This window comes from Tenrec ecaudatus, chromosome 17 (assembly GCF_050624435.1).
Source record: "Tenrec ecaudatus isolate mTenEca1 chromosome 17, mTenEca1.hap1, whole genome shotgun sequence".
Taxonomy (NCBI): Eukaryota; Metazoa; Chordata; class Mammalia; order Afrosoricida; family Tenrecidae; genus Tenrec; species Tenrec ecaudatus.
The window spans coordinates 64,989,087-65,015,307 of record NC_134546.1 but is presented as its reverse complement, the minus strand read 5'-3'; the positions used below and the strand labels follow the sequence as shown (position 1 = coordinate 65,015,307).

Below are 26,221 nucleotides of genomic sequence, written 5' to 3'. Positions count from 1 at the left end.
CGTAAAGGGCATTTTCCAATAGCAATTAACTTATATTAACCATAATATTACATAACAAAGGTGATATTTGCATCTGTCATACCTGAAGTTATTTGTTACTTGCAAGCAATAGTTATCATAGGCATCCCCTGGACTGTGTATTATCCAGAGATAGATTATAATGAAGAAATGAGGGGAAAGGAGTAAGAAGCCACGGAAATATGTGTCACAAGCTTTGCCCATCAAAGATCATGTGCTTTACTCATCCCTGTTGTGGGCTGTCAAGTGGGTTCCAAGGTACAGCAACTCTATTGGACAAGCTAGAGCTACCCCATAGGGTGTCATTGCTGTGATGTTTCTAAAATCAGATTGCCACATCTGTCTCCCATGGGATGGCTAATGGGCTCACAACACCAGATTTTCAGTTAGCAGCTGGGCACTTCACCCTGCACCACCGGCCGTCCTCTTCACCTGTACTTTGGCCTTTAGGATCTCATTCCGACTCCGTTTCCTCTTATTTTAAATGCTGATTTGATCTTTCAGAACCCCAGCCCACAAGTGAGTAAATTAGGAAGGGTAGAGATGTAGAAACCAGTGCATTAACCCCAGCCAAAAGGATTTTTCTGAGAGCATGACGAAAAAGAAACAGAAAAGCTGAGGCAAGAACTCAACCAGAAGAGTGATGGGTATTGGGCCACTTACTTATATATCTTATGAGCCCTGGTAGCCATTTCAGCATATCACCATATTAATTGGTGTTCATAATTGTATTCCTAACACACTAAAAAAAGTATGAGTTATGTTGTTACCAGTTACCATTGAGTCAACTACAACCTATTGTAACAAAATTTCATTGTGTTCCATGGAGTTCTTGATGACTGATCTTTCAGAAGTAGATCACCAGGCCTTTCTTGCAAGGCACTTCTCTGAGTAGACTTGAATTTCCAACCTCTCTCTTAGCAGCCAATTACATTAACTGTTTACATCATGCACAGGCTACAATTATAATGGTATCTGTTGAGAAAAATATGGATCTTTTACCTAAAGCACAATTAATTTTTTAAAAGAGTGATGTAAAAATCTATAGTTAGTGGCGATAAAACCCAATGAGTGTGATTAATTAATTGCACATACAATATATTATGAATTGAGTCTTGTACTACGCTCATTCCTTTGTGTAAGTGTCCCATGGTGTGGAACACAGAAGGTAAGGGTGCACGGCTGTCTTTGCCACTCTTCTGTAGGCCGTAAAGTATTACAAAATAAAATATTAAAATATGGGCATATATACTTTTAAAAATTTTTATTGGGGACTTGTACCAAGCATATACACTTTTATAAAGATTTTTACCCCAAACAGGCCAAAATAAAAGTTTAAAAGTTTTGGAGCTTAAACGCAGTAAGACTGAATTTCCTGGAAAATTACTTCAGTAGGACAATTTATATTCCTAATGTCACAAAAGAATGAAGCGTCACCTTGTTAGTTTACATAAATTTTCTGCCTCCTGCATTTCCAAAATTGGGGACAGTTATAACAGTGCTTATATGGTGATTACAGAAAACAACCGTTGTTATGTAGTTAGGTCTGACTCCGTGATCCTACAGAACAGGCTAGAACTGTGCCCAGGGCTCCCACCGCTGTAATCTTTATGGAAGCAGACCACCTTATCTTCTTCCCTTGGGGTTCCGGTGACTCAACTGTTGTGTGGGTTAGCAGCCTCGTGTGTGACCACTGGGCTACCCTGGCTTACAGGGCTGCTATGAGTCAGAATCTACTTGCCAGCATTGGGGTTTTGTATTACTTTTTAGTATATAACACTAATTCAAATGATAGCAATATATACTGCATTCATGTATAGGAAGTATGTTGTTACTGATAACAACCGACCCTCATAACAGCTCCATGGTGTACATATTATTTCCCCGATGCTGTAGGTGAAGAAACTGAAGTACCTCAAATTAAATAGCTTGACCATGTACCAGCATTTGAACCCAAACAATTTGGCTCTAGAGACAGACATTTAATCTCTGCTCTGTACAGGATTCACTACTGGGTCTTGAGTAAAACGTGCTTTTCATTGTACTGTTGGGTTCAGAGAAAGTAAAAAAAAAATTTCAGGAACACGCACACAGGTTCTGCCCCTCCTGAAGCAGCAGCAACGGGGAGGAGCTGGGAGTGATCTGGGCATGCAGGTGGGCACAGGAGCTTCCTTCAAGTTGCGGAGCGTTGACTCCCGGAGGTGATGGTAAAGCAGACTGAAGGAGAATTCAGCCTTGGGGCCTACGCCTTGGCTCAAGAACAACACAAATGTTCATCAGCTGCCATGGTAAGAGGCTGCTGAGCCGCATGAAGGCTTTCGACGGCAGGCACTGCAGCATGGTGCTGGAGATAGGCTGAGGTTCCCAAAGGTGGCAAGGGCAAAATGTCCAAGCCCGTCAAGGACCACTACATCCAAGATGTCTCTGCATGGGCACTTGGTTATCCTGGTCCTGCAGAAGGCAAAGCCACTCACCTACAATTAGGGACCCGCTGCCCCAGCCTCTGCCTGCCACCTCACCCCGTGTATTGGGAGCAAGTAATTCCCTGTGGTTTTTTTCCACTTAAACACACACACAAACATGCATACAAACTCTTATGTTACAGCATCGCACGAAAATCTCTAACTTTAAAAAAAGTGAAAAAATAAATAACTCCAGGAAGCTCTTCTTCCCCCCCCCCTGGTTTTGACATTTTCTTTTTTTTTAATTTTTTTATTTGATCATTTTATTGGGGGCTCATACAACTTTTATCACAATCCATCCATCCATCCATGTGTCAAGCACTTTTGTACAATTGTTGCCATCATCTTCTCAAAACATTTGCTTTCTATTTGAGCCCCTGGGATCAGCTCCTCATTTTTCCCCTCCCTCCCCACTCCCCTAATCTCTTCTGTTTAAAGAGCCCTGGTGATGTAGTGGCTATATGTGTTGGACTTCGATCCTCATGGTTAGCAGTTTGAAACCCAGACAGGACAGGGCTTTCTACTCTCATAAAGAGTTACAGTCTCAGAAACTCACAGGGACAATTCTGCCCTGTCCTATAGGGTAGCTATCAGTCAACATTGACTCGATAGTATTGAGTTTTGTTTTGTTTTTTTTCTCTTTTTAAATGAACAAGTAATTGGAGATTATAAAAAGTGGCCAGAGTGCTTCTTTTTTGGGGGGGTGGGGATGGAAGTGAAAAGAACTTTTAAAAATGAGAAACATGACTGTGAACGTTATGTGAATGATTTAGTTAGTATTTTAGGCCTGCTGAAAAGACAATCAGTGGATTTGAAGTTAGTTGTGCAGTTACTGTCCAAAGCATAGCACAGAGACAAGGTGCAGGGGAGTGTGTGATGTAAGACATGGGGAACAGATCGAAAAGATCTGTGTCTAACTGTAGTTCCAGAGAAAGCATTTTACAGCAATCAGTGTACACATCCAAAGGAAGCTATAAAGAGAAACTGGAAAAGAGTATTTGAAGAGATAATGACTCAGAATTTTCCAGAACTGATGAAAGACATAATGTTTTTGTTTATCCATAGTATATGAATCCATTATACAAAGCACACAATGTTTACTCTGCAGGATAATTTAAAAAGAAAGAAATGTCTAAATATAATTGATTTTCAGAACATCAGAGATGAAAGGTCTTACAAACTGTCAGGAAAACCAAGTCAGCTCATTTACCAGAAAATAACAAAGAGCTCGACCGTTTTTCTGCACAATCAATGGAGGCTGGATCCCTAACCCGCAGCTGTGTAGCGGGCAAGCTCTTCAAAGCACAAAGAAGGGAACTATGTGAAAAAATTAGGTTTCTCAAAAAACAGGATTAGGAACAAAGAGCATAATAATAGATTTAATTCATGAGAAGGGATAAAGTTAATAATAAGATAATATATCCACTCATTAAAATCACCTCAAAATACATAAAGCCTAACTGAAGAAGCACAGGGCAGATTTATTTAGGGAAAGAATCCACCATACTCTTGTTCATTGAACCACACAATTAAACTTGATTTAGTGGTTATAAATAGATCCTTCCACCCACCAATAATTAGAGAATTCAAGTTTGTTTCAATTACACATGGAAACCATAAAAATTGACCAAATGCTGGGTTATGAGTGCAAGAGAATGAAAGAATCACAGCACGGAGAGCGGTGCCTGGACTCTAGTGGCTTTGCAGGTCCTGGTTCCCGTCCTTCCTGAGGTCCAGTGACCCTGTCACTGTTACTTGTAACCACAAGACTTCCAGGATGCTGTCCCTCCGCTACTCAGTGTCTCTAGGCATTCCCTTTGCCTCCAACTCTGCCCATGTCCATGCCGCCTCCAACTTTACTTGTCCCTGCCCTCTCAGTCCTTTAAAACTATTATTTTTTTAAAATCATTTTATTAGGGGCTCATACAACTCTTAACACAATCCACACATACATCACTTGTGTAAAGCACATCTGTACATCCATTGCCCTCATCATTCTCAAAACATTTGTTCTCTGCTTAAGCCCCTGACATCAGGTCCTCATTTTCCCCCTCCCTCTCCCCTCCCTCATGAGCCCTTGATAAGTTATAAATTATTATTTTATCATATCTTGCCATGTCCGACGTCTCCCTTTACCCACTTCTCTGTTGTCTGTCCCCCAGGGAGGAGGTCACATGTAGATCCTTAAAATCGGTTCCCCCTTTCCAACCCACCCTCCCTATACCCTCCCAGTATAGCCAATCTCACCACTGGTCCTGAAGGAATCATCCACCCTGGATTCCCCGTGTTTCCAGTTTCCATCTGTACCAGTGTACATTCTCTGGTCTAGCCAGAGTTGTGAGGTAGAATTCATATCATGATGGGGGTTGGGGGGAGAAGCATTTAGGAACTAGAGGAAAGTTGTATTTTTCATCGTTGCTACATCACACCCTGACTGGCCCTTTAAGACTATTCTTGTCCTCACATGGTGATGGTTTGTCTCTCACCCCAGTTGCTAGTACTCTCTGAACCTGCAATCTGATTAGAAGGTTCCTTTAGGTGGAAGCAGAAGTCGCCTGATGGGATCCCTCAGTCTTTCTGCCTGTGTCTTTTCTCGCTTCCGTTTGGTGTGTTGGGCCTCATCTAGTTCTTACTTGGGTACTTGGGTGGTTGCTGAGACTGAAAGCCCAGGGGTTTTCGGAAATAAAGGGTCATCCGGCCAGGAGGAGAGTACAGTCAGTGAATCACCAGCAGTTTGGTGAACCAAAGGCATCCTGGGACCTGTTAGCCTAGTTGACAATCACAGAAGGGAGTTTTTGGAAATAATCTAGAGATACCTCCCCATAGACCAGGAAACGGAGACCCAGGGAAAGTTGACTTGACCCTAGGCTGAGCTTCCTTTGGAGGCAAGGAGCTTACGAACTAGGAAATCTGTCAGGAGCTTGACTGAAGAGTTTCCTTTTTGGAGATGTCTACACTCACTTCCCAGCCTCCACCTTCTGGCTTAGCACAGCTGTTTGTGCTCATGCCAACCAGACTCCGCATGCTACCGCCTACCTATCATTCAGACCTCAAATGAGAAGCCACCTCTGGCCACGTCCACCAAGTCTGGTTCCATTTTATACCATCTAATAAAACCCTCTGTGGGCACATGGCCTGGCTCTCAATAAATGTTTGGTGGGTTAAGAAACAGGTCTGAGCCACTGCCTGCTGGAGTCCTTGATTCAAGCCCTCACTGGAGAGCAGAAAAGGAAGGGCATAAGCTGGGGGTCATGTCAGCCTCTGTGGGATACAGAAAGGTTATTTATTCCCCAGATGGTTCCCCCCCTCTCCATATTATATGCCAAACCTAAAAGGCTGCTTGCTAACACATGGTCAATGGGTATACACTTGGAGGTGAACTGCTTACAGGTTATCTGTCCGAGGGTTACCAGCCATCTCGAACAATCAGACCCTATAGTCTGTCCCACTCTAAGTGGGGTTCACTCCCTGCTGATAAGGGTAGTAGATTGTCCCCTTGAAGGAGAGCCCAAAGACAAGGTCAAGTCAACTCAAGGAGGATCAAGGTTAGGCTTCCATCTTGACTTTAGAGTCCGCCCCTCTTGTCACATGTACACCCCTAGGGCCTCCCCTACCTATTGCGTGTACACCCCTAGTTTATCCCCTTCCCATTACACGTATGCCTATTGTATAGCCCTTGCCTGTTGTGTGTGTGGTTGCATGCAATTAGGGGAACTTGCACGCCCCCTAAGTGTATATTAGCTCTGGTTAGAAATATATTCTCTTTGCGCAGATCTGGCTGTTGAGATCACGGTCATCCGGAAGGTGAGCCTTATCTTCTCTGATATCTCTTTCATTTTACCCCTCAATTACACAACCGCCTCTCATACCCATTGGATTGTGGGGCTGCTACCACACAAGTCTCAGTCTACATTCCCCAGCGCTGCCTCTCTGAGTTTGAGGGAGTTGTCCAAAGAGATCGGGTGGAAACAGTAAGCACTCTGCCTCCTGAGGCAGTGGGGGCATCTGTGCAGCAGATGGTGGTGCGCTGGCCCCTTAGCTGTTGGTGAAGCTGCTCCCTGGGAGCAGCGGGACAGAAGTGGAAACTGGAAGTGGGACACACATGCAATGGAGCTGCTCTGCCAGAGAAATTTGTAATTGATTACGAACCGAACCCTCAGGAGGAGTGCCAATACTGAGACAAGAGCGTACATCCAACCTAGACCAGAGGTAGCCAAGAGGAGATGTACTGGGCCAGTCAGGGGATTAGGGAAAGCTTTTTGTTCTGATTGTAAGCTGGCCTCCCTCAGCCCCCTTGGCCTCTTTTCTGAGTCTAGAATGGCTGGGGGAGGGGCAGTCAGTGCCTTCACCCCGCACCCTGACTCTCACCACTGCCCCAACTATTGATGTCTCTACCGTCACTCTGGCTTCTGATCACTATTTTAAATCCTTTTCCAAAAGCAAAACCCAAGCCTAGTCCATTTGGATCAGTTATTTTATTTAGAGGCTGTTACAACAGCGATCGGGTGTCCACAAATGCTGGGTGTCTTTAGAAACACCCATCATTTCTGAGCGAGGTCAGCCAGCCCAGCTGGAGCCGGCAGCAGGCCGGGGAGGGGTGGGGATGGGGGAATTGCCGAAGGACCATTTGGCCAGCTTGTCAGACCTTGAGCCAAGCCATTGTATAAATAAGCCCCGCAGTATTGAGGGATTAGAGCATGTTTTTAGCCTTACTCAGGAGCCCAGAACATGCTTTCCAGTCTAGGAATCTGTTCTCTGTGGATGGAAAATATGATGCCCGTGAACAGACTTGACTGTTGGAGTGTATGTCCAGCGCTGTAACAGGGGGAACCAGACCGCACACTACCTTGCGACTGCTTTCTAGGGTCCCCCCAGCCCCTCTGAGCAGCTGGCTCACTTTAGTGGATCAAAGACAGGTCAGCAGCTTGAGAATCCAAGTACAAAATGTGCATTTATTGACATCTGCCCTGGGCTACACTAGGCTTCTAGCAGCAACAGAAGTTAAGGAGAAACGTGCTAATACAAGGAGTAATCGAATGCAGTCGTGGGTACTAGGATATGTTCTTTCCATACTCAGTAGAGGAACTATGAGCGCAATAACTTAACATTGAATGTGCACTAAGTTCCAAATTCAGCAAATAAATAATTTATATTTCAAATAAAAATATTACCGTATATTCCTTTATTTCACCACTGTTTATACATATGAAAACTGCGATGGGGTGCTTACTTAGATCCTGTGGAGCAAGATCAAGAATTTGGTTACTTGAACTTTAAAATCAGATTTTTTAAATTGTCATAGAGTTGGGCAAAACCATGCAAAAAGAAAAGGAAGTACATTTCCGTTGATGGCACCAAATGAAGGGCAGTCAGAGCCACAATTTGCCACTCACCGATTTCTTGTGTGTCGCTAAAAGGACAAGACAGAGGAGCTTTATTTTGCCATGGGGTGGGGGTGAGGGTGGTTGCTACATGGCCATCAGTCTAGTGAGACAAAAACAGCCAAGACATGAAGCAACAGACAAGCGAATGGCACCAGAACAGATGTGCTTAAGTTAACCAGATGACAGTGTGTGCGTCAGTCTCAAAATGGCTGTCGCGTGGGGTGGGAGGAAGAGGGCAGACCACCAGAAAACTTAGTTGCTCAGCGGCCGTTGAGCAGCCCCGGAAGCCCCGGAAAGCCTCAGAGAAGATACCCCTCCTCGCCTAAGCTGGCCAGCCCGACTTGCCCGCTGCTGCCTCCTGGTAGCCAGTCTTCCTCGGGTCATGCCTGGGGCGGGTGGCCGAGCCGGGGTGCTTTGGAGGTACTGGAAAGCACTCTGGCGGCCCACCTGCCTCTCTATGCAGTTGAAGGTCAGGGCCACGCCCACGTTGCTTTTCATGACACGGGAGGAGCCATCGGAGGTTCCATCAAAGCACCGGCCAAGCGCGATCTCTTTGGCTGTGCGCGGGTCCTGGTCAGTGACGGTGTAGATGCCATAGTTGTGGCCCAACGGGTCGAGGGGCGCCAGCATGGTGTACTCACTGGTGTCGTTGTTGACTGCCAGTGGCAGATGGTTGACGAGGTACTCGTGCAGCATCGAGTTCACACTGGCTCGTTGGCAGCTGCCCTGGGGAATCACCTTCACCAGGGTGCGGTCCACCCGGTCCTGGTCATAGAGCATCCCGCTGCACTTGAACTCCAGGCAGGCAGATGAGATGTTGGGCTGGTCCCTGTCCCGCGTGCTCTTCACATCTCGGATCCCATACAGCTTCCCCACTGTCTGCCGGTGTGTGCCCCCCATATTGCGAGACCGCATATTCACCTCAAGCGGCCCCACAATTTTAACCTTGATGTAGCAGGCTCTGAATTCCATTGGTTTGGGCCACCATGTAAGGTAGTCTTCCGTCCAGCTCATGGGGTCATCCTCGTTGAAGGGGACTGTGTTATAGTCATATCGATCTCCCTCGATCTGGTAGAACCGGAAGTGGGGCGCACTAGGTGGTGCCTCCTCGCATGCCCGGAGGTTTTCGAAGGCATAGATGGGCCCATTGCTCTCTTCAGCCGAGTTGGGTCTTGGCTTGGCCATGCTAATCTGGAAAGCTGTCTTTTTAACCCGCGGGTCCTCGTGGTCTGTCCGCCGGTACTTCAGCTTGTTGAGGTAAGGCTGGGGGACACCAATAGCATTCGGGTTGAACTTAGGAGAAGACGACACTGCTTCTAGTTCCTCTCCAGCCAGGCTTGCCAAGACATAAGCAGAGTAGGCATCAGGGGACTGGTCATCGCAGAACGCAGGCAAGCAGGCTCCACTGCGCCCAGTGATGACACTGTCAAAGCGGCCCCAGGCCCTGGGGTTGGATGAGAAGCCGGTCCTCGGCTCCAGATTGATTACAGAGACCACAACCCCCTGGATTTGCTCACTGGGCAAAAACCTCTCGCTCCGGTAGGCCCTCACCTTGATAAAGCACCTCCTGCTCTCGGGAACATCCAGGTTAAAGAGCCTCCTCTCTCGGATCTCCATGTTGCCCACCAGGAAGGTTCTCTCTTCCCTTTTGTTCCGCCTTTGGCTTTCAAACTTGAAGTCCCCTTCCTCCTCCCACAGCCCCGTGTCTGGGTTGAGAGACCAGAGTTTCATTGCGGGCATGTGCTCTGGCATCTTGACCTGGCTTGAGTCTAGATGGACCTTCACCATGCCAGCATTGAGCGACTCTGAGCTAGCCTCATCTGTGAAATCCACTGAAAACATGCCGTATGTCCGCAGGGGGAAGGTGTCTCCTTCATCACTGATGAAGTTCAGGTCACTCTGGGCCGCGGTGGCTGTGGAAATGTTTCGAGGATCCAGGAAGGTCACACTGGCCTTCACTTTCCCCGTGTAGGGCTCCCCGTTCTGCCTGTAGAAACTCTTAGCTGGAATCTCCAGCTCAGCCACAGGGTCTTCACCAGTCACTTCCCCCAGAGGGATGATGTTGGTCTGTAAGGCTTCCAACGTGATGGGCTCTTTCCGTCGCAGCATCTTGATCTCATGGAACACAGAACTCCCCTTCTTGTTGAAGGGCAGCACTTTGGTGGTATTGACAAACTTCTGCAGCCTGTCCACAAATGTGAGCACCAGCCTCTCAGTGTCCTGGGGGACGTGGAGGGTGAAGGTGCCTTTGTAGCCAGTCATGCTCACACGGCTGCCCCCCATATACACATGGCCAAAGCGCATGGGCTCCCCATTGTCGGCAGCGCTGACGTGGCCCCGCACAATACTCCGGGTCTCTGTACACTTCCGGCAGCTACACTCTGTGGCCACTTTAGTGGGCAGTGTGTAGCCACTGCACTGGATCTCCCTCTCCTCTGTCTTGGAGATGCCGCAGCAGTTCTCCACAGCATCTTGGCACCGGATCCCATTATCTTGGTGCCCTGCACAGGTCTTGACAGGGCAGCTGCCCACGTCATAATAGAGGGAGTTGGTGGCATTCTGGAAGCAGTCATGAGGCAGCCGGATAAGGTAGCTCTCAGGGGTTGGGTTACAAGGGTTCTCCTCAGGGGCTGTGGAGGGAAATGATGAAGACATCAGATGTAAGTTCACCTCTCTACCTTTCCTCTCGGCGACACTCTAAGCGCTCCTCAGAGGGCCGCACGCCAGGCCCTACTTCTCTTAGCCCTGCTGCGAGAGACAGGCAGCTACAGCTCTGAACACCCTGCCAGAGACGGGGCACCACTGGAGGAGGGACTCTGCGTACAGGCGGGCACTGAGGGCTCTCCCCAAAGCTGAGCTACAACTGGCATTCCGTGGGCAGGGTCACTGATGCTCGGTGTCCTGCAGGTCTGCCACAGCCCTGCACAAAGAATTGTTCTGCATGACTTCCACGTATCCCACCAGACATTCCTGTAGGTGAGAAATCTGCTTAAGCCTAGTATTTTGTGTTTGTGAGGCAGGGGGGAGGAGGAAAGGGCAAATAGCTTTTACATACACTAAATCAGGGGTCCTCAAACTTTTTAAATGGGGTCAGTTCACTGTCCCTCAGATCGTTGGAGGGCCGGTCTATAGTTTTTTAAAAAAAAAACTATGAACAAATTCCTGTGCACACTGGATGAGTCGGCTGCTAAGCAGGACAGGCAGCTGCGGCAAAAACACCACACCCTGCGGGCCAGGTAAATGTCCTCAGCGGGCCACATGTGGCCCACAGGCCATAGTTTGAGGACGCCTGCACTAAATATTTCAAGAAAGCCACTACCACAAAGAACTAGGACTGTCTTTGGAACAATGCCAATAGTTGTCTCTCATTGCAGAAAATGCATCTACCTACGAGTGTTGCCACGAAATGTTGAACCGCCAACTCAAAGCCTCCGCATTCGGAGCGGCGGCCACATGTAATTGCAAAGACCTGACCCTCTTCTCATGTCGCCATAGCAAAAGATAATGAAATACTATTTTGCCATACTTTTAGAGATAAAATTGAAATTGGAAATAAAATAGTTTCCTTTTAAATTTCTCCTTTATAATTTTGGTCAGGGGGATTTTAAAAATTATATGTAGTTAAGTTATCTATACATTTAAATCATTCATAATAAACAATAGTAAATAAAAAGTATTTAAAAATTACTATAAAAAACAGAACTGTGACAAGTGGGTGGCATTGATCTAAATGGTTGAGAACCCCTGCCAAAGGGGTTTGCCATCTTCCTGTAAGAATCTCTGATCCTGCTTGTGTTGCTCAGCTTTCTTGGGGTCTATGAAAAATGTCAGGATCTTTCCAGAACAAGATCTCTTCCTCTGGGCTCATTACAAGGATCAGGAGCCCGGGTGGGGCTGTCATGTTAAGTGTTGGACTGTTAACTACACGGGGTCAAACTCCCCAGCGGCTGCTCAGGAGAACGAAGAGGCTGTGGGGTCCTGTAAAGACTGCAGACTCCAAAACCCTCTATAGGGTTGCTATGAAGGTGAATCAACTCAATGGCGGAGGGGCTGGTTTTTTGTTTCAGTAGTGACTAAGAAAACCCTGCCCTTCGCCCCGATTCTCAAGTACAGGTTCCTGCTCCAGTCTGCTGCTTGAAGGCACCGCGGATCAAGTCTCCCTTTCTTATGAAGCCTATGCTCTTCACCTGCCTCTCGTCTGGATGCTCTCTGTGCACTCACAGCCCCTGCTTGTTCTGTAAGAGTAGTGCGCCACCTCAGCAGCGAAGCATTTAAACCTGGGCTGCTCAGGCCACATCCCAGAACAATTAAGTTGGCATCTCTGAGAGTCAGACCCCCAGTCATTGGTCTGTTTGAGAACTCAGCAGGTGATCCCAGTGGGCAGTCAAGGTTGATAATCACTAAGAGGCTGCTAGAGAGCTGCTCCCCCAGGTCACTCCTTCCTGGAAGCCCTCCATCTTCCTCCTAGAGCGGTGGGTCCAGTTCCTTAGCTCCTATCTTAGCGCCTTTATCTATAGTCTATAGAAAATTCTTTTTTTATTGTGCGTTGGTGGCGCGCATTTGGCATAATGTTGGCAGCTCTGGGTAGGGATGTTTTCATGATGTGTCCTGAACATTTAATTAAAATTCTCTTTTATACACCATTTTCTGTGGATTTTAGAAAATTCTTTACATCTCTTCAGCCCTCGGTGGGGCTAGGATTCGGGTCTGCACTGTCTTTGCAGCCCAGGGGACACAGCACTGTGTGGCACAGAAAATATTCTAGGGCCCAGATATGCTCCCTGGGGTACTCAGCCATCCTCATGTCAGAGCCAGACCCCCAGGGACCGATACGCTTACCAGTGACAGTCAGCTGGGCAATCTGGGACTTCACGGCCCCAGCATCACTCTGGGCCTTGCAGAAGTACTCCCCAGCCTGGCCCTGTTGCAGGTTCCGCAGCATCAGCTTGCTCTCATGCTTGTAGAGGGCGGGGTCCAGCAGTGTGTCATTGTGGTACCTATGCGGGATGGAGAGGTGGGCTGGAGGGGACACTGGAAGGACAAGTATCCCTGGGAAGCAGTGCCCAGGAACAAGCAGTCAGGGAGACAGATGGGAAATGGGTTCCCCCAGATGCCAATGTCACTCCTGACTCAGTTTACCCAAGAAGCACTGACTGACTGCTCCGGGAGTCAAGGGAAGTGGTTCTGAGTTTCACCCCTACCAGTTAACTGGTTGGACAAATCCCCTCACCTTTCTGAGCGTCAGTTTATTGGTCTATAAAACGAGAATAGTGATCCCGGAGTGCCTCACAGGCTTGCTAATTGAAAATCGAACCCATTGCCATCAAATCAAATCTGGCCCATAATGACCCTATAGAACATGGTAGAACTGCTTCTGGGGATTTCCAAGACTGTAACTCTTTAGGGGAGTGGAAAGCCTCATCTTTCTCCCAAGCAGTGGCTGGTGGTTTCAAACTACTGACCTTGTAGTTAGCCAATGCATAACCCATTACATCACCAAGGGCTCCTCACAGGATTGTTGGGAGGGTCAAGCAAGATAACAGCTGTCAGGTGTTTGTGAAGGCTGACGGTTGTGTAGCCATTGGGCATCCTATCTTTGCTTGTCTTAGGGCTGAGGACCCTTGTTTGGTGTCCTGAGGAAATGCAAGTTAGGACCCCGACACCAAATAAACCCTGAGGATGCCACACCTCTGAGAGGACAACTAGAGGATCTGCTGGTTGTCTGGGCACCTTGAACCCTATGGTTCCTACTTTCACGTGCCCACATCTGGGCTGTGAACCTGTGCCTGGCTGGCAACTTAATTTGGGTGGCTGTTAAATCCAGACCCAATGCAAGAATGCTCTGGGTTCCAAGAAGAGGCTTGAACAGGGTAGCTGGCAGCGCACTCACCAGAAATACTTGTCAGGACTGGGCTTCCCCGTGGCCTTGCAGCAGAGAGCCACACTTTGCCCAGCTCTTCGGGCTTTCGTTTTTGGATTCATCACGATGTATGGAGTCTCTGGGAGAGGGCATTGTGATAGCGAATGAGGAATATCAGCTACTGTTTTTCTTAGATTCTACAGAGCTTTGCTCCCATGAGTTCTTCAGCTTGTATTAAAATTCTGTGGCTTCGATCTTCCCCACAACTCCTTTCAAATGGTCCTCCACTAAGGGAACGGCCAAAGTGGAGTCCACCCTCCACACCTGCTCCCACAGCCCTTCATGCAGCAACTTGGTGGGGCAGTGGGAAGCCCAGCCGGAAGGAATACACCTTCTGCCAGCCCAAGAGCCCCAAGCACTGCCATTGGGACAGAGCTGGCTGTTTTAAATAGTGTCTTACTCTTGTTCTGCTCCCCCTTGAAGCATTTTCTGGCCATTCCCCACCATTTCTGAGCCCCTCGAGCCACTCTTTTTATGACCTCCAAACCCCCATGCTGCATTACAATAGATTCTTCTAGATCCAGTAATTAGAGAAGGAAGGAACAGACATAGTGATACCTTGGGGAAGACCACTGTAAGCGTAATAAATAGAAAGTGCAAAGGCCCTGAGGCAGGAGTGCGTATTTGAGGCAGAGAGAGGAGGCTAGAGAGAGGGTGTGTGTGTGTGGGGGGGGGAGGGGGTTGGAGAGATCAGAGTAGTAATAAGGGACGAGGTGATAGAGTCTTATGGGCCCTGGTAAGCGTTCCATGTTTGACTCTGAATAAGCAGACCCCCCACTAGGTAAAAACCCAGCCCTTTCCCCCAGCCCTCCCCCCAAGAACTCAAGCACCTGCCCTCGTGAACGCTGTGCTGATGGTGGCAGTCTTGAGGCTGCTCTTGGGCATGGTGAGCATGATGGGGGCAAGCTTGGTTTTGGTGATCTTCAGCATGCTTTTGCCATCAGGGCATAAGCCAGGGACACGGAACCTTCCATTGCTGTCCGTCTGGGTCAATTGCTTAGGAGTCTTGGTCAGCAGGTAGACAGTAGCCTTTGAGGCTGGGCCACCCCCGGGGAGGGAGACAGCGCCTTGCAGCACAAAGTCCTGGCACATGCAGGCATCACAGTCAGCATTCACCTGGCCCATCGGGCAGGGCAGGTCACAGGCTGTGGGAGACAGGCCAGCTCAGCAGGGGTTACATGGATCCTGGTCGACTCACACATACTCCCCTTCCCCTGCGCCCTTCACTTTTCTTCAGCAGCAGCAGCCTGCAGGACGACCTCCTCCTCATCCACCAATCGGCACGGAGCACTTCCTCCGGGAAGCCGCTCTGTGGGAACTGTCCCTGCTCTGTCTGGGCCCCCATGTTACCCTGCATATCCTCCTTAAAATGGTTCATATGTGCTCAGTTAATATATGGTGAATAAACAGACTCTTATCTCTGTCTGGCCTTTCCCTCCTTCCACCTGGGCTGCTTTGCCCCCCCACCCCCCACCTCCCCAGACCCTGTTCAGTACAAGGGGTAAGTAGTACCTGCACAGTCCTGGCCCACGCAGAGCTGACCCTCCTCAGTGGCCTCACTGCACAGCGACACTGCCCCTGCCAGGCAGGTGCGTGTCCGGGTCTGAACCCCAGTTTGCCCACACGCAGCAGAGCACTTGCTCCAGGGAGACCAGGGGCTCCAGGTTTGCTCTGCATCTCGGCGCAGGGACCCTGCAAAGCAGCACCAGCAGATTATCTGATCTGACTAACCGCCCAAGGGGACTCAGTCAGGAACTCTAACTGGGGACCGTTCCTTCCCTGAGGAGGAGAAGTCAGGGCCTCTGTTCACATCGCAGGCTTCACTGAGGTTGATTTAGTGCAATGGTTTTTCCAACAGATGGCAATCAAGGGTCATGAGGAAGTAGTCTCTAATTTGCACAAAGGGCTAGAGGCTACCCCGTGAGGGCTGGTTGGCCCAACACTTAAGAGTTTGCTATGATGCCCTAGGAAGTGCAGGAGACATCCAGCCCCAAGCTGCCTACATTTCTCCCCTCTGATCGGAGGCCTGTGTGCAAGAAGGGGGCCTCAGAGCTTTCCCGGGAGACCCACCGGCACTACCACTCCAAGGCCCACCACCACTCCCAATTGGGCCAACAGGGTCAGGCCTTAAGGACTGGCAGAACCCACAAGAGAGGGTGGGCATCTAAGCAAGCCTGCAGCTGGCTCCCCCTAACATCTATGCTGTTCATTGTTAGGAGGTAGAAAGGGTATGGAGTTTGCAAGCACAGATGTGGTTCACATCCCAACCCTGCACTTAACTGTGTACATAATCACCAGCTGCCCTAGCCTCGTCAGACTCTGGGTAGCCTGACAAAATGGAAAGTCCTTAGAAGCAGCCAGTTGTAAAGGTAACAGGCCCAGTGTCTAGCATCCAGAAACTCTAATAGAAACTAACACTTAGTGTAAGATATGACAAAATAACAATAATTTATAAATTATCAAGGGTTCAAAAGGAAGGGGCGTGGGGAGGGAGGGGAAAAATGAGCTGATACCAAGGGCTCAAGTAGAAAGCAAGTATTTTGAGAATGATGATGGCAATACATGTACAAATGTGCTTGACACAATGGATGTATGTCTGGATTATGATAAGAGTTGTATGAGCCCCCAGTAAAACGATTTTTTTAAAAAGAGGGGAGTGGGGAGGGGAGGGTAGGAAAATGAGGAGCTGATTCCAAGAGTCCAAGCAGAAAGTGAGAGTTTTGAGAATGATGGGGGCAACGAATGTATAAGTGTGTGTTACACAATTGATGTGTGTATGGATTGTGATGAGAGTTGTATGAGCCCCAATAAAATGATTTTTTTTTTAAAAAGAAACTAACACTTAGCAAACATTTACTAGGGGCTAAGATCTCTATTCCATGATCCCATTTAATCCTCCTGAAAATCCCTATGAAGATTTACTATTACTCTTGTCCTACATGTAGGAAACCTGAGTTAAACAGAAATTTGCCTAGAGAATGTAGTAGTTCATATGGTAGACTCGGGATTCAAATCCAAGTAGCCTGACCCCAGAGCCAATAGTCTTAACCCCCGTTCCCCATGCACCGAATAAAATGGCAACCAAAAACAGCGACAATGTTAGGAAGACTGTGGTCCTCATGACACTAATGGGTCATCATTGGAGAGACTCTGTGTGTGTGTGTGTGTGTGTGTGTGTGTGTGTGTGTTCCAGAGTTCCTATGACCAAAGGCAGGACTAAGGCACTTCCTGGGCTTGTGGAAGGAGTCAGGGCACCCTTAGGCTCACCTGGAGGGCAGAAGAAGCGCACAGTATAGTTGGAGCAGTTCCGGCCGGAGCGCTGCTCCTGGTTGAGGCACCAGAAACCTTCAAGAGGGCTGCTATGGACCACCTGGCCAGTGCTGCCGGCAGGTATCCAGTCAGTGGTCCGAGCCTCTAGCCACAGGGGCTGGGCACACACACGGTCCCCATAATAGAAGCGAATGGCGTCCAGCCGCTCATAGTCACCCTTCCCACCGGGGTGATCGATGTTGAACCAGGTTGTCCACTCACCGGGACCTAAGAGAGCAGAGTCAGTTTGGGGCAGAGCCATGGCCAACAGTTCTCCTTTCCTGCTAAACAACAACTGGAGTCATCCTTTATAGCTCTCACCTTCCCAATCAATCTCAGCCCTATTGCATCTCTCTCTTTAGCAACTCCCTGATCACTGACCCTCTGTGATTCTCTGATCAGACCCGGCTCCATGTCAGTCAACTTCTGGCCACGTCTCTCTCCCTCTAGGCTCCCTGTCCACACCCTCTCCTCTCCACCTCCCTGCAGCCAGGGTAAACGCTCCATTTGACTTGGGTCACACCACTCCCCAGATTACAAAATCGCTCAGCTAGACATTCAAGGTGCTGGTGTGTTGGCCCCTGCTAACTTCACCTCTCCCCTCGCCTACCAGATCATGTGAGGGCCACAGCCAGGTCGCCAGCACGCGTGGAATCAATCCAGAAGCTTTGTCTTGTGTCCTAGCTCCCTGTGCCCGGATGCCACGGAACCCTGACCTCACAAGCTTGGCTTCACCAATACCCTTAGCAGCTCGGTCAAGACAGCTCTCCCAGCACCAGCCACCACTCACTGTCCAGGACATCCGTGGGCTCGGCAAGGATACTGGGGGTCCTCTTTCCAGGCTGAACTCTTCTCACTGACTGGCTAAGCATCGTCTGCCTCCCTGGGGACCAGGAAGAGAAGAAACCGAGTCAGAATTAGAAGACACAGGGCCCAGCAGGGTCCAACCACCAGATTCCCAGGACTCACGAGGGAGATGAGGCAGATAGAGCATGAATGATGGATGTGGGACCACAGCCCCACTCTACCACTTACTGACTTCACAACCCCATAAAAGTTTTTCCTCCCCTGAACCCCTTGCTCTGGAAGATAAGGATGCATTAATTGACGCATCATTGGATCGCGGTGCAGAGTCGGACTGAGAATGACGATAAAGGGGCCTGGCATATAGTCGGTACTGCTAAGCCTCTTGTTCTCACTCTAGAAATGCCTAGTCGAAAGCTGTGGAGCAGCCAGTGGGCAGAGGCTCCTGCTTCGGTGTCTGGCCCTAGCTTTCTTGGCAACCCGGAGCCTCATTTTTGTCCTCTGCAAAATGGAGATGTGCGGTCCACCTCACAGGGTGGTTCTGTTGGCAGGAGGATTCCTTGAGGTGACACAAGAAAACCCCTCCGATGTCCACCAGGGAGCCTGGAGTACAGGCTCCAGAGGCACTGCTACACCTGACGGCATGCCCTTGGGCAAGCTTGGGCCTCCCTGCACCTCCGCCAGAGAGGAGGAGACTAGCTGGCCCTGCCTCCTGGGCTTCCATCAGCGCATTCGTTAAAGCCTTAAAGCCGAGCTGGGCATGGCTAGCGCAGAGGGGCGTGCTCAGCCAGAGTTAGCAGCTCTGTGGATTCCTCTGCCCTTCGCAAAATGTGCCTCGGCGGGTGGGGCTCCAGCTGCCCCCAAAGCACTCCTGTGGCCTAATTGTGGCCGTGCGATCCAATTTTCAGACCCCAGACTGGCAGGAGCTGCCTGAGGGTGGGACAGGGTCCTTGAGACACACTGAAAACGAAGCCCACTGCCATGGAGCTAATTCTGCTTCACAGTGCCCCTGTAGGACAGCGTAGAACTGCGCCTGAGGAGTGGAGTACACGTCTTTACAGAGCAAACAGCCTCATCTTTTGCCTGTGGAACAGCTGGTGGATTTAAACTGCCAACCTTTTGGGTTAGCAGCCTAAAGCTTAACTCTCTGTGCCACCAGGGTTCCTTACACAGGCAGCTTCTAAACCCATCCCACTTGAGGCCGGAGTGGAAAAGGAAAGAGAGGGCGGAGCAGAGGCTCACGAAAGCTTTGAAAGGCAATTAACTCACATCTAGGGAGACAAATCAGAATTGGCTGTGCTGCTAATTGGGGTGCTAGGAGCTCTTTGATCCAGCTAATCTAATTTCCCCTCAGAAGCCTGGCTGTCAATCATCCTCTGACACCGCAGCTGTCAAGGTGGAAGAGAGGGCAGCGGAAGGTCCACACAGGGTTTGGCGAGACACAGAGACAGTCTTTGTTCCTGCATCTGTGGTCGCAGAGCCTGCAGAGCGTGAGCTGTAAACGAAGGCTTGGGGCATTTGTCACTTTTCAAGAGCATGCGGGGGAACTCGGGGAAGGGAGGGGCATGGCAGAGTGTGCAGGCCAGCTCAGGAAGCTCTGCTGCCTTGACACCTTGGGGAGCCAGCTGCCTCCCCAGGCACATCCTCTCCACTTGTTCCTTCAAGGGAGTCCCTGCGTAGTGCAAGTGTTTCCTTCCTTGAGCTTTCACCACAGCTGGGGGTTTGAGCACCCCGAGGCACCTCAGCAGAAAGACTTGGCAATCGACTTCTGAAACACCAGTCCTTAGAAGCCGTAGGAGCACCGTTCTATTCTGACAAACGTGGGATTGCCATGAGTTAGCGCTGACTGAATAACAGCGGTGGTTCCTCTAAGCGCTCCTGATCACCAGAGGGTGGGCTCAGAGGGCCGGGAGACCAGGTGTCACCACTGAGGATTAGTGAAGGAAGAGCTCAGCGTGGTGTTTCCAATTCAGGGGAATAGTGGACACTGAACTGGGGCCAGAAGAATGTTCGTGAAACTAAAACCCCAACCCCAAATCTGGAAAATTCAGTGATGCTTTCTGATTCCCCTTTTGCTTGGGCTGCCTGGAGACTCAGATCTAAATTCAGTACTCAGGATCAGTAATCCTCTTTTCCCTCCATCCCTTCTCTTCTTTTAAAAAGTTCCGTCCTTTGAGTTTCAATATTGGGAACTATTTCAACGCCTTTGAGAAAACAAGCGGAGCACAATTATTCATGAATTCGTAAATCGGCCTCAGGTCTTAAAGCCTTTGCTCTGGCCTGACGTAGATGGGCAGTTGGACCTTAGGCTGACATAGCCTCACTGTGGCAAATGGAGACTTGGGAGCCAGGAGATACTTAGCCTGTACCCCGCACAGAGGTAGCCAGGAGGAAGAATATGCAGGCCTTGGTCCCCCACATCTTTCCCCCAGGCCCCGTGGGGAATATGGCAGGAAAAGGCGCTTCAGTGTCAGTCGGCCTCTGGAATGTGGTTCCCCAAGAAGTTTCTTAGATGCAGGGACCTGCAAAGAAATAAACTTTGTGAGGGACCACATCTCGAGTCACTTCTTAAGGATCAAGTGGGAGTATTTGAAAAGAGCAGAATAAGGACTTGTGGGAGGTGACACCTGCCCGAGTTGTGCTTGGGTGGTGCAGAATCTGAGTTACAAAACAAGACCGACTCCTTTGGAGTCCAGGCTCCAGGGCCTCACATCAAGCAGCACAAGAGCACGGATAGGGAGGTTCCTGGCCTGTGCGGAGGAGCTGGGGCTCACTCCCAGCAGTCTCTGGGTGACTCATTAATCACTTCCAAGACCTGGACAGTTGTTTTCCTCCCCTGGAGTGGGGCTCACACTCTTGGAATGCCTATTAGTTAGGACCCTGCAGCCCCCACTCCCCACCCCAACTCCCGAGGCTGCTCACAGGAGACATGCTGCAGTGCGGGTATCTCTCACACAACACCTCAATGAGCACATCTCCAGATGAGCAGGAGCTACAGCCCAAACACATTCTGGGCTGTGTGTTTGGGGCCTAGCCTGGAGTCATAGGCAAAAGAAACTGAGGGAAAGCAGATAGGACGGATAGTGACAGGTCAGGGCTCTCCAGTAATTGCTGAAGGTGGGCCGGGGCTACAGCATGGGACAGAGGAAGGCAGCCTGGCAGTAGGGACAAGGGACCAAGGGATGTGGCCCAGGCTCTAGCTCACAGAGCTCTGGCAAGCCCTGAATGGGACCAATTCCTCTAGAGTCTAAAGTGGTCCCTTCAACTCCGAAGTCTAGGGGTTGTTAAGAAAAAGAGTCTCCCTATCAAAAAGTCTCAAAACCACTTGGACTTCAAGGACCCTGGGACCTGGAGAAAGAAATCACAAATCCTCTGGCCCCAAACCTCCTTCACGCAGCCAACCATTTCTCCAACGAGGGACCAGTGGTCCAGGGGTGTCCCCAGCTCTCCAGCTATTGCGTATCTTAAGCCAAGCCGCTGGTTGCGGAGCTCTGAGCTCGCACACCGCATTAGGGCTGAGCCTGGTCCGTGCTGACTGAAAGGCCAGGATAGCCTGAGGTACCTTGTGGAAAAGCCATTTCCGTCTGGCAGCCCACACGGGTTTCTCTCGGCATCCCCCGCCTTTCCTCAGCTTCTACCCCGATAGTCCTTCACCCCACGCACCTCAGTACACACAGACAAAGCAGATTGGCCAACGGGAGAGAAGCAGGAGCACCCAGAGGTACAGAGACCCTAACTAGGACCCCCTGGGGACCCTGAGTTCCAGGCTGCTGGCGGGGATGGGGAATGGGGTGGGGGAAGAAGGAGGGAGCAGCGAGGGAACTTTGGGCTAATGAGGGAAAAAAGAGGCCTGCCAAGCAGGGAGGGGGTCTACTCTGTAGGGGCTGAGGGGCAAAAGGGAGAACAGGGGTCATCAGGGGAGGTCAGGGAGGGAGGGGTGAGGGGAATGGGAAAGGTGCTCACCGGGCTTGAGCAGGACTCCTCAGCTGGGGGCCAAGCCTTCCCTCTCTGCTGTCCTGCCCGGGCCTTATATAGCACAGCTGGTGGCTCAGCCTGTGGCCCTGAGCCACGGGAAGCCGCAGCGAAACCAGATCCGAGCAGGAGGAAGCTCGGCCTCCCTCTCCCCTCCCCACACCCCTGCAGCTCACAGAGGCCCCACTTTATTCCGAGAGTCTTCACGGGGTAATGGCATCAGGCCTGGTGGTGGGCCAGGTGAGCAGCTGCCTGGGGCTGCATGGACCGGAGCAGAGTGACCAGAGTGGGGACGTGGGGTAGATCCTGGGAGGGGACCGAGGGCAGTTCTACACGCCAGGCAGCACGTCATGGCTCAGAGAATGATGTGCTCTTGCCTAAGCCTTGCTTGCTGAGCCCCCAAATTCCCTTGGCCCTGGCCGACCCCTGCAGAGAAAGAACTTTGCTGGTCTTAGCACATACCCCAAAGTCCCATGCACACATAGGTAATTGGAGGTGTTAGTCTGAGTGTGGCAGGTACTAAGCTGGTCTGCCCTCGGAGGGAACACTCAGAGAACCTCAGAAGGGACAAGGGGCAAAGGGATTGTAAGGCCGGTGAGAACAGTTCCCTCCACTTCCCTGGAAGCTGCCCCATCTGATCACCTGCCTGTGCCCATTGTGGCCAGGGAGCCCCCAGACAAATGCTCACATATGCGCTTGAGGGTTACTCTCTGACTCTGAGTATGGGCACCCACACATATTTAAACACCCAGCCTTACCCATAGGGGGCTAGGACCAACTTGTGCTTCAGGACTTCACTTGAAACCTCACCCCAACCCCATGAGGCTGCCTGTGGTTGCAGGCAGCTGTTCTCTGATTTAAGAACACATCGGTTTCCCGCCCGGAGGGCTTGTTAAAATGGATCCCTGGGCCCTACAGAACCCAGAGTTTTGAACTCAGTAGGTATGAAGTGGGGCTCAAGACTGCATTTCTAACAAGCTCCCAGGTGATGTTGATGCTGCTGCCTTATGAACCCACCCTGAGAAGCACTGATCACAAGAAAAGAACTCTTTTGGAGAGAGAAGAGGGAAGGGCAGGTGTGGGGCACACTTGAAACCCCAGGCAGAAGCCTTGAGCCCCAGGCTCATCCAGACCCTGGAGACGGAAGTATGCCTCTGTGACTCTGCACCAGGATCAGCTCACTCTTCCCCCCCAGACTCACTGAGGCCCCTATTTAGGGCTGGCTCTAAGCCAGGCGCGAGGAACCAGAAGGACTTGCCCTCAAAGGGAAACACCCCACAAGAAATGACCCCGCAGTAGGACTGAGGTCAACTGGCAGAACATCCTTCACAAAGACAATATTCTACATCCGACTTAAGTCCGTTACAATTGGGGTCTTTAAAGTTCTTAAGTCATCTAAGGTGCAGCATTTGGTCTCTCCCCATCAGCAGGAGAGTGATGAAAGCCAAAAGACATCTGGGAAGAATTCATCCAGTGGACTTAAAGCCATGCACTGTTTCAGTCTCCACAATCTTGAGCCCAAACTAGATGGTTTGTCTACCACTACCAATTGCTCAAACAGGATGACGTTCAATGGGAGAAACTCAAATTTATACAAAGAAACCAGGCGTTGTGATGGGATTGAGACTGGTGAGACCGTGCAAGACTACGGCCCTTAGTCACCTTTCAGGCCTGGACGTGAACTTTCTCCAGTGTTCACATAATCAACCATTTAAGACCAAGAGGGCAGTGTTTACCCAAGGACAAGATCCAGAAAAGTCAGGAAAGAGGAGGAATGGAAACAGGAAGCACAGGGAGGACCTGGAATAAGTGATGGTACATTGAAGGGACTGCAATGAATGAGTAGGGAAAAAAATGTATTCATGTCTGTGCATCGTTGCATGCAGAACTGATCATCTGCTCGGTGAACCTTTACTTAATTCACAATAAAATGTTTTAAAAAAGAAGAAATGATCCTACAGTGTAGACCATGTCAGAGAGCTCTGTGTGTGCATGTGTATGTCTATGTCTTTCTGTCCATGTGTATGTGTGTGTCATCAAAGACTTGTTAGGTGCCCTTGGGTCGATTCCAACTCATAGTGGCCCACGTGACAGAGGAGGACTGCCTTATTGGTTTTTCTAGGCTATCTTCTGTAGAAGCAGATTGCCAGGTCTTTGCCCAGGCAGCCACTGGGTAAGTCTGAACTGCCAGCCTTTCGGTTAGCAGCAGAGTGCTTAACCATTGTGCCACCAGGAGAGGATGCATGCATGTGCAGGGTGGTAGTGGAAGAACGATGCTGAGCAGTGAGGGCCCCTAAGCCCAACTCAGGGCACAGACTGGTCTGCTTTGTCTGCTGGTGTCTGGTCTCCCCTCCCCCCCCCCCCTCCCCGGCCCCAGCGCTTGGCCCAGAGCCCAGTAGCCAGCCCCACCCAGTTTGGTCTGATTTGTTGTCAGAGCCAAGGCACCAAGCAGCTTCAGTGTGGCTTTGATGGCAAAGCTCTGAGTGAAGCCCTTGGGAATCCTGTTGGTCTGAGGACAGACAGACAGACAGACATTGGCTGAGTCAGAACAGACTGATGAAAGGACAGGTGGAAAATAGGGAATCAGAAGCCTAGTCCTGGCTCTGTCACTGAGTCAAATGTGTGGCTTTTAACTAATGCCCCTTGCCCTCTGGCCTCAGTGTCTGTGTGCAATAAGAGTCTGGGCCAAGTTGGCTGTGAGGCCCCCAAAAGCTCTGTGATGCTGACAACAAGCACATGGAGGAGACGAGAAAGGAAGGAAAGATAGCTCCAAAGAGTGGCCAGTGGGCGGGAGGGCGGCCGGAAGGCCAGTGTGACCACTGAGGCTGGCAAAGAGGAGTAGGATGGGCAGAAGGGAACGGGGGAGGTGAACCAGTTTCTCTCCAAGGCCCCCACTCCGTGGTACTCGGAGGGTAGGAAAGAGGCTGCCTCAGTTCCCAAGGGTGGCTGCCCTGTGCTCTCTCTGCAGTGGGAGGCAGGGTTCCTATGGCAAAGCATCCTTTAGGCCAGGATGCTTTCCTGGACCCCTGACCATTTAACCCCAAATGCCAATGGGTATTGTCAGGGTTAAGGGCTGGGATCTAGAATCCCTGAGTTCAAATTCCAGCCCTGCCATTTTGGTCCTTCTAGTTCATCTCCTCTCTGTCCACTTCCCTCAAAGAGTCCTTTGCTGTCCCCAAGTAGGAATGAGTGGTGAGCTGTGAAGGGTTAGACTGGGATCCTCTGAATCTACCCCACCCTTTTCTGCAGCTCTGTCGAGGGAGAGGCTGCTGCACTCTTCAGCCAGGACTCCGGGATAGTCAGAGCTTGGGAGGCAGCTGCAGGGCTGGACTGTCCAGGGCCTGGCCTAGAATTGGGCTGGACTGTCCAGGACCTGGCCTAGAATTGAGTCTGCCCTAGTCATGAGTGGTCATCTGGGCCCTCTACAGACCAGGCTAGAGTGCAGCAGTTCCAAATCTCTGCCTGGAACCCACTGTAAACCCATCCATCACTCCCAGCCCTGCTTGGGGGATTGCAGGACTTAGAGCCCAGTGTAGTCAGGCCACCTGTGGCCCAAGCTTGTAGCAAGGGACTGCCTGCTGTGAAGAAAGAAACTTGACCGCTGGGAAGGGTCTGAGCTGGTCCTGGTGAGCGCCAGGGGTGGGGGTGGGGGGTCCTAGGAAGGTGCTCTGGTCATTCCCCTCTCTCTCTGTCTACCTCCCTGCTGAACACATTGTTACTTCTCTGCAGCTAGGGGGCACTTTGCAGACTGGGATGGGGACTGTCTGGGCTGAAGTTCTGAGTGAGCATCAGGGGCTCCTGACCCATGTCTGAGCCCAGGGTAGTGGGTGCTCACCCTCAAATCTAACTGTTCTCTTCCCTGTCCTGGGTATTGGGTAGTCACTGGACTACCTCTGTGTCTTTGTATTTTCATTCCCGTTGCCCATGTTAAAATGCAGCCCATCCTTTCCTCCCATGGAAAATGCCCCACCTTTCAAAGTCCCAGCTCAGCCTCCCTCCTTCATGATTCTCTCCCTGACCACTCAGGCCACCTTGAAAACGTCTCCTGTGGTTGGCCCTCCGCAATATAGAAAGCATGTTCACGGTCATCATCTCATCTTCAGGTTCATAGCTGATCTGCCAGGTGGGGATGATCATGCTCATTTCATAGAGCAGTGGTTCTCCACCTTCCTAATGCTGCGACCCTGTAATACAGTTCCTCCTGTTGTGGTGACCCCCTAACCATAAAATTATTTTTGTGGCTTCTTCATAACTGTCATTTTGCTACTGTTATGAATCAGGCAACCCTATGAAAGGGTCGTTTGACCCCCAAAGGGGTTGCAACCCACAGGTTGAGAAGTGCTGTTAGAGGA

The 26,221-nt window shown here is 50.3% G+C and overlaps 1 protein-coding gene across 1 annotated transcript; it reads right to left on the bottom strand.

The window, feature by feature from the left end:
* Window positions 1-7,456: 7,456 nt before the first annotated feature.
* On the bottom strand, window positions 7,457-26,006 carry CILP (cartilage intermediate layer protein). The gene is given in 14 exon segments (XM_075535568.1): window positions 7,457-8,043; window positions 8,045-8,095; window positions 8,097-8,156; window positions 8,159-10,494; window positions 12,704-12,861; window positions 13,755-13,863; window positions 14,615-14,929; window positions 15,297-15,482; window positions 16,948-17,038; window positions 17,041-17,321; window positions 17,884-17,976; window positions 20,267-20,404; window positions 24,315-24,378; window positions 25,953-26,006. Coding segments are annotated over 14 exon segments (4,020 nt in total). The 3' UTR covers window positions 7,457-7,959.
* Window positions 26,007-26,221: the final 215 nt, after the last annotated feature.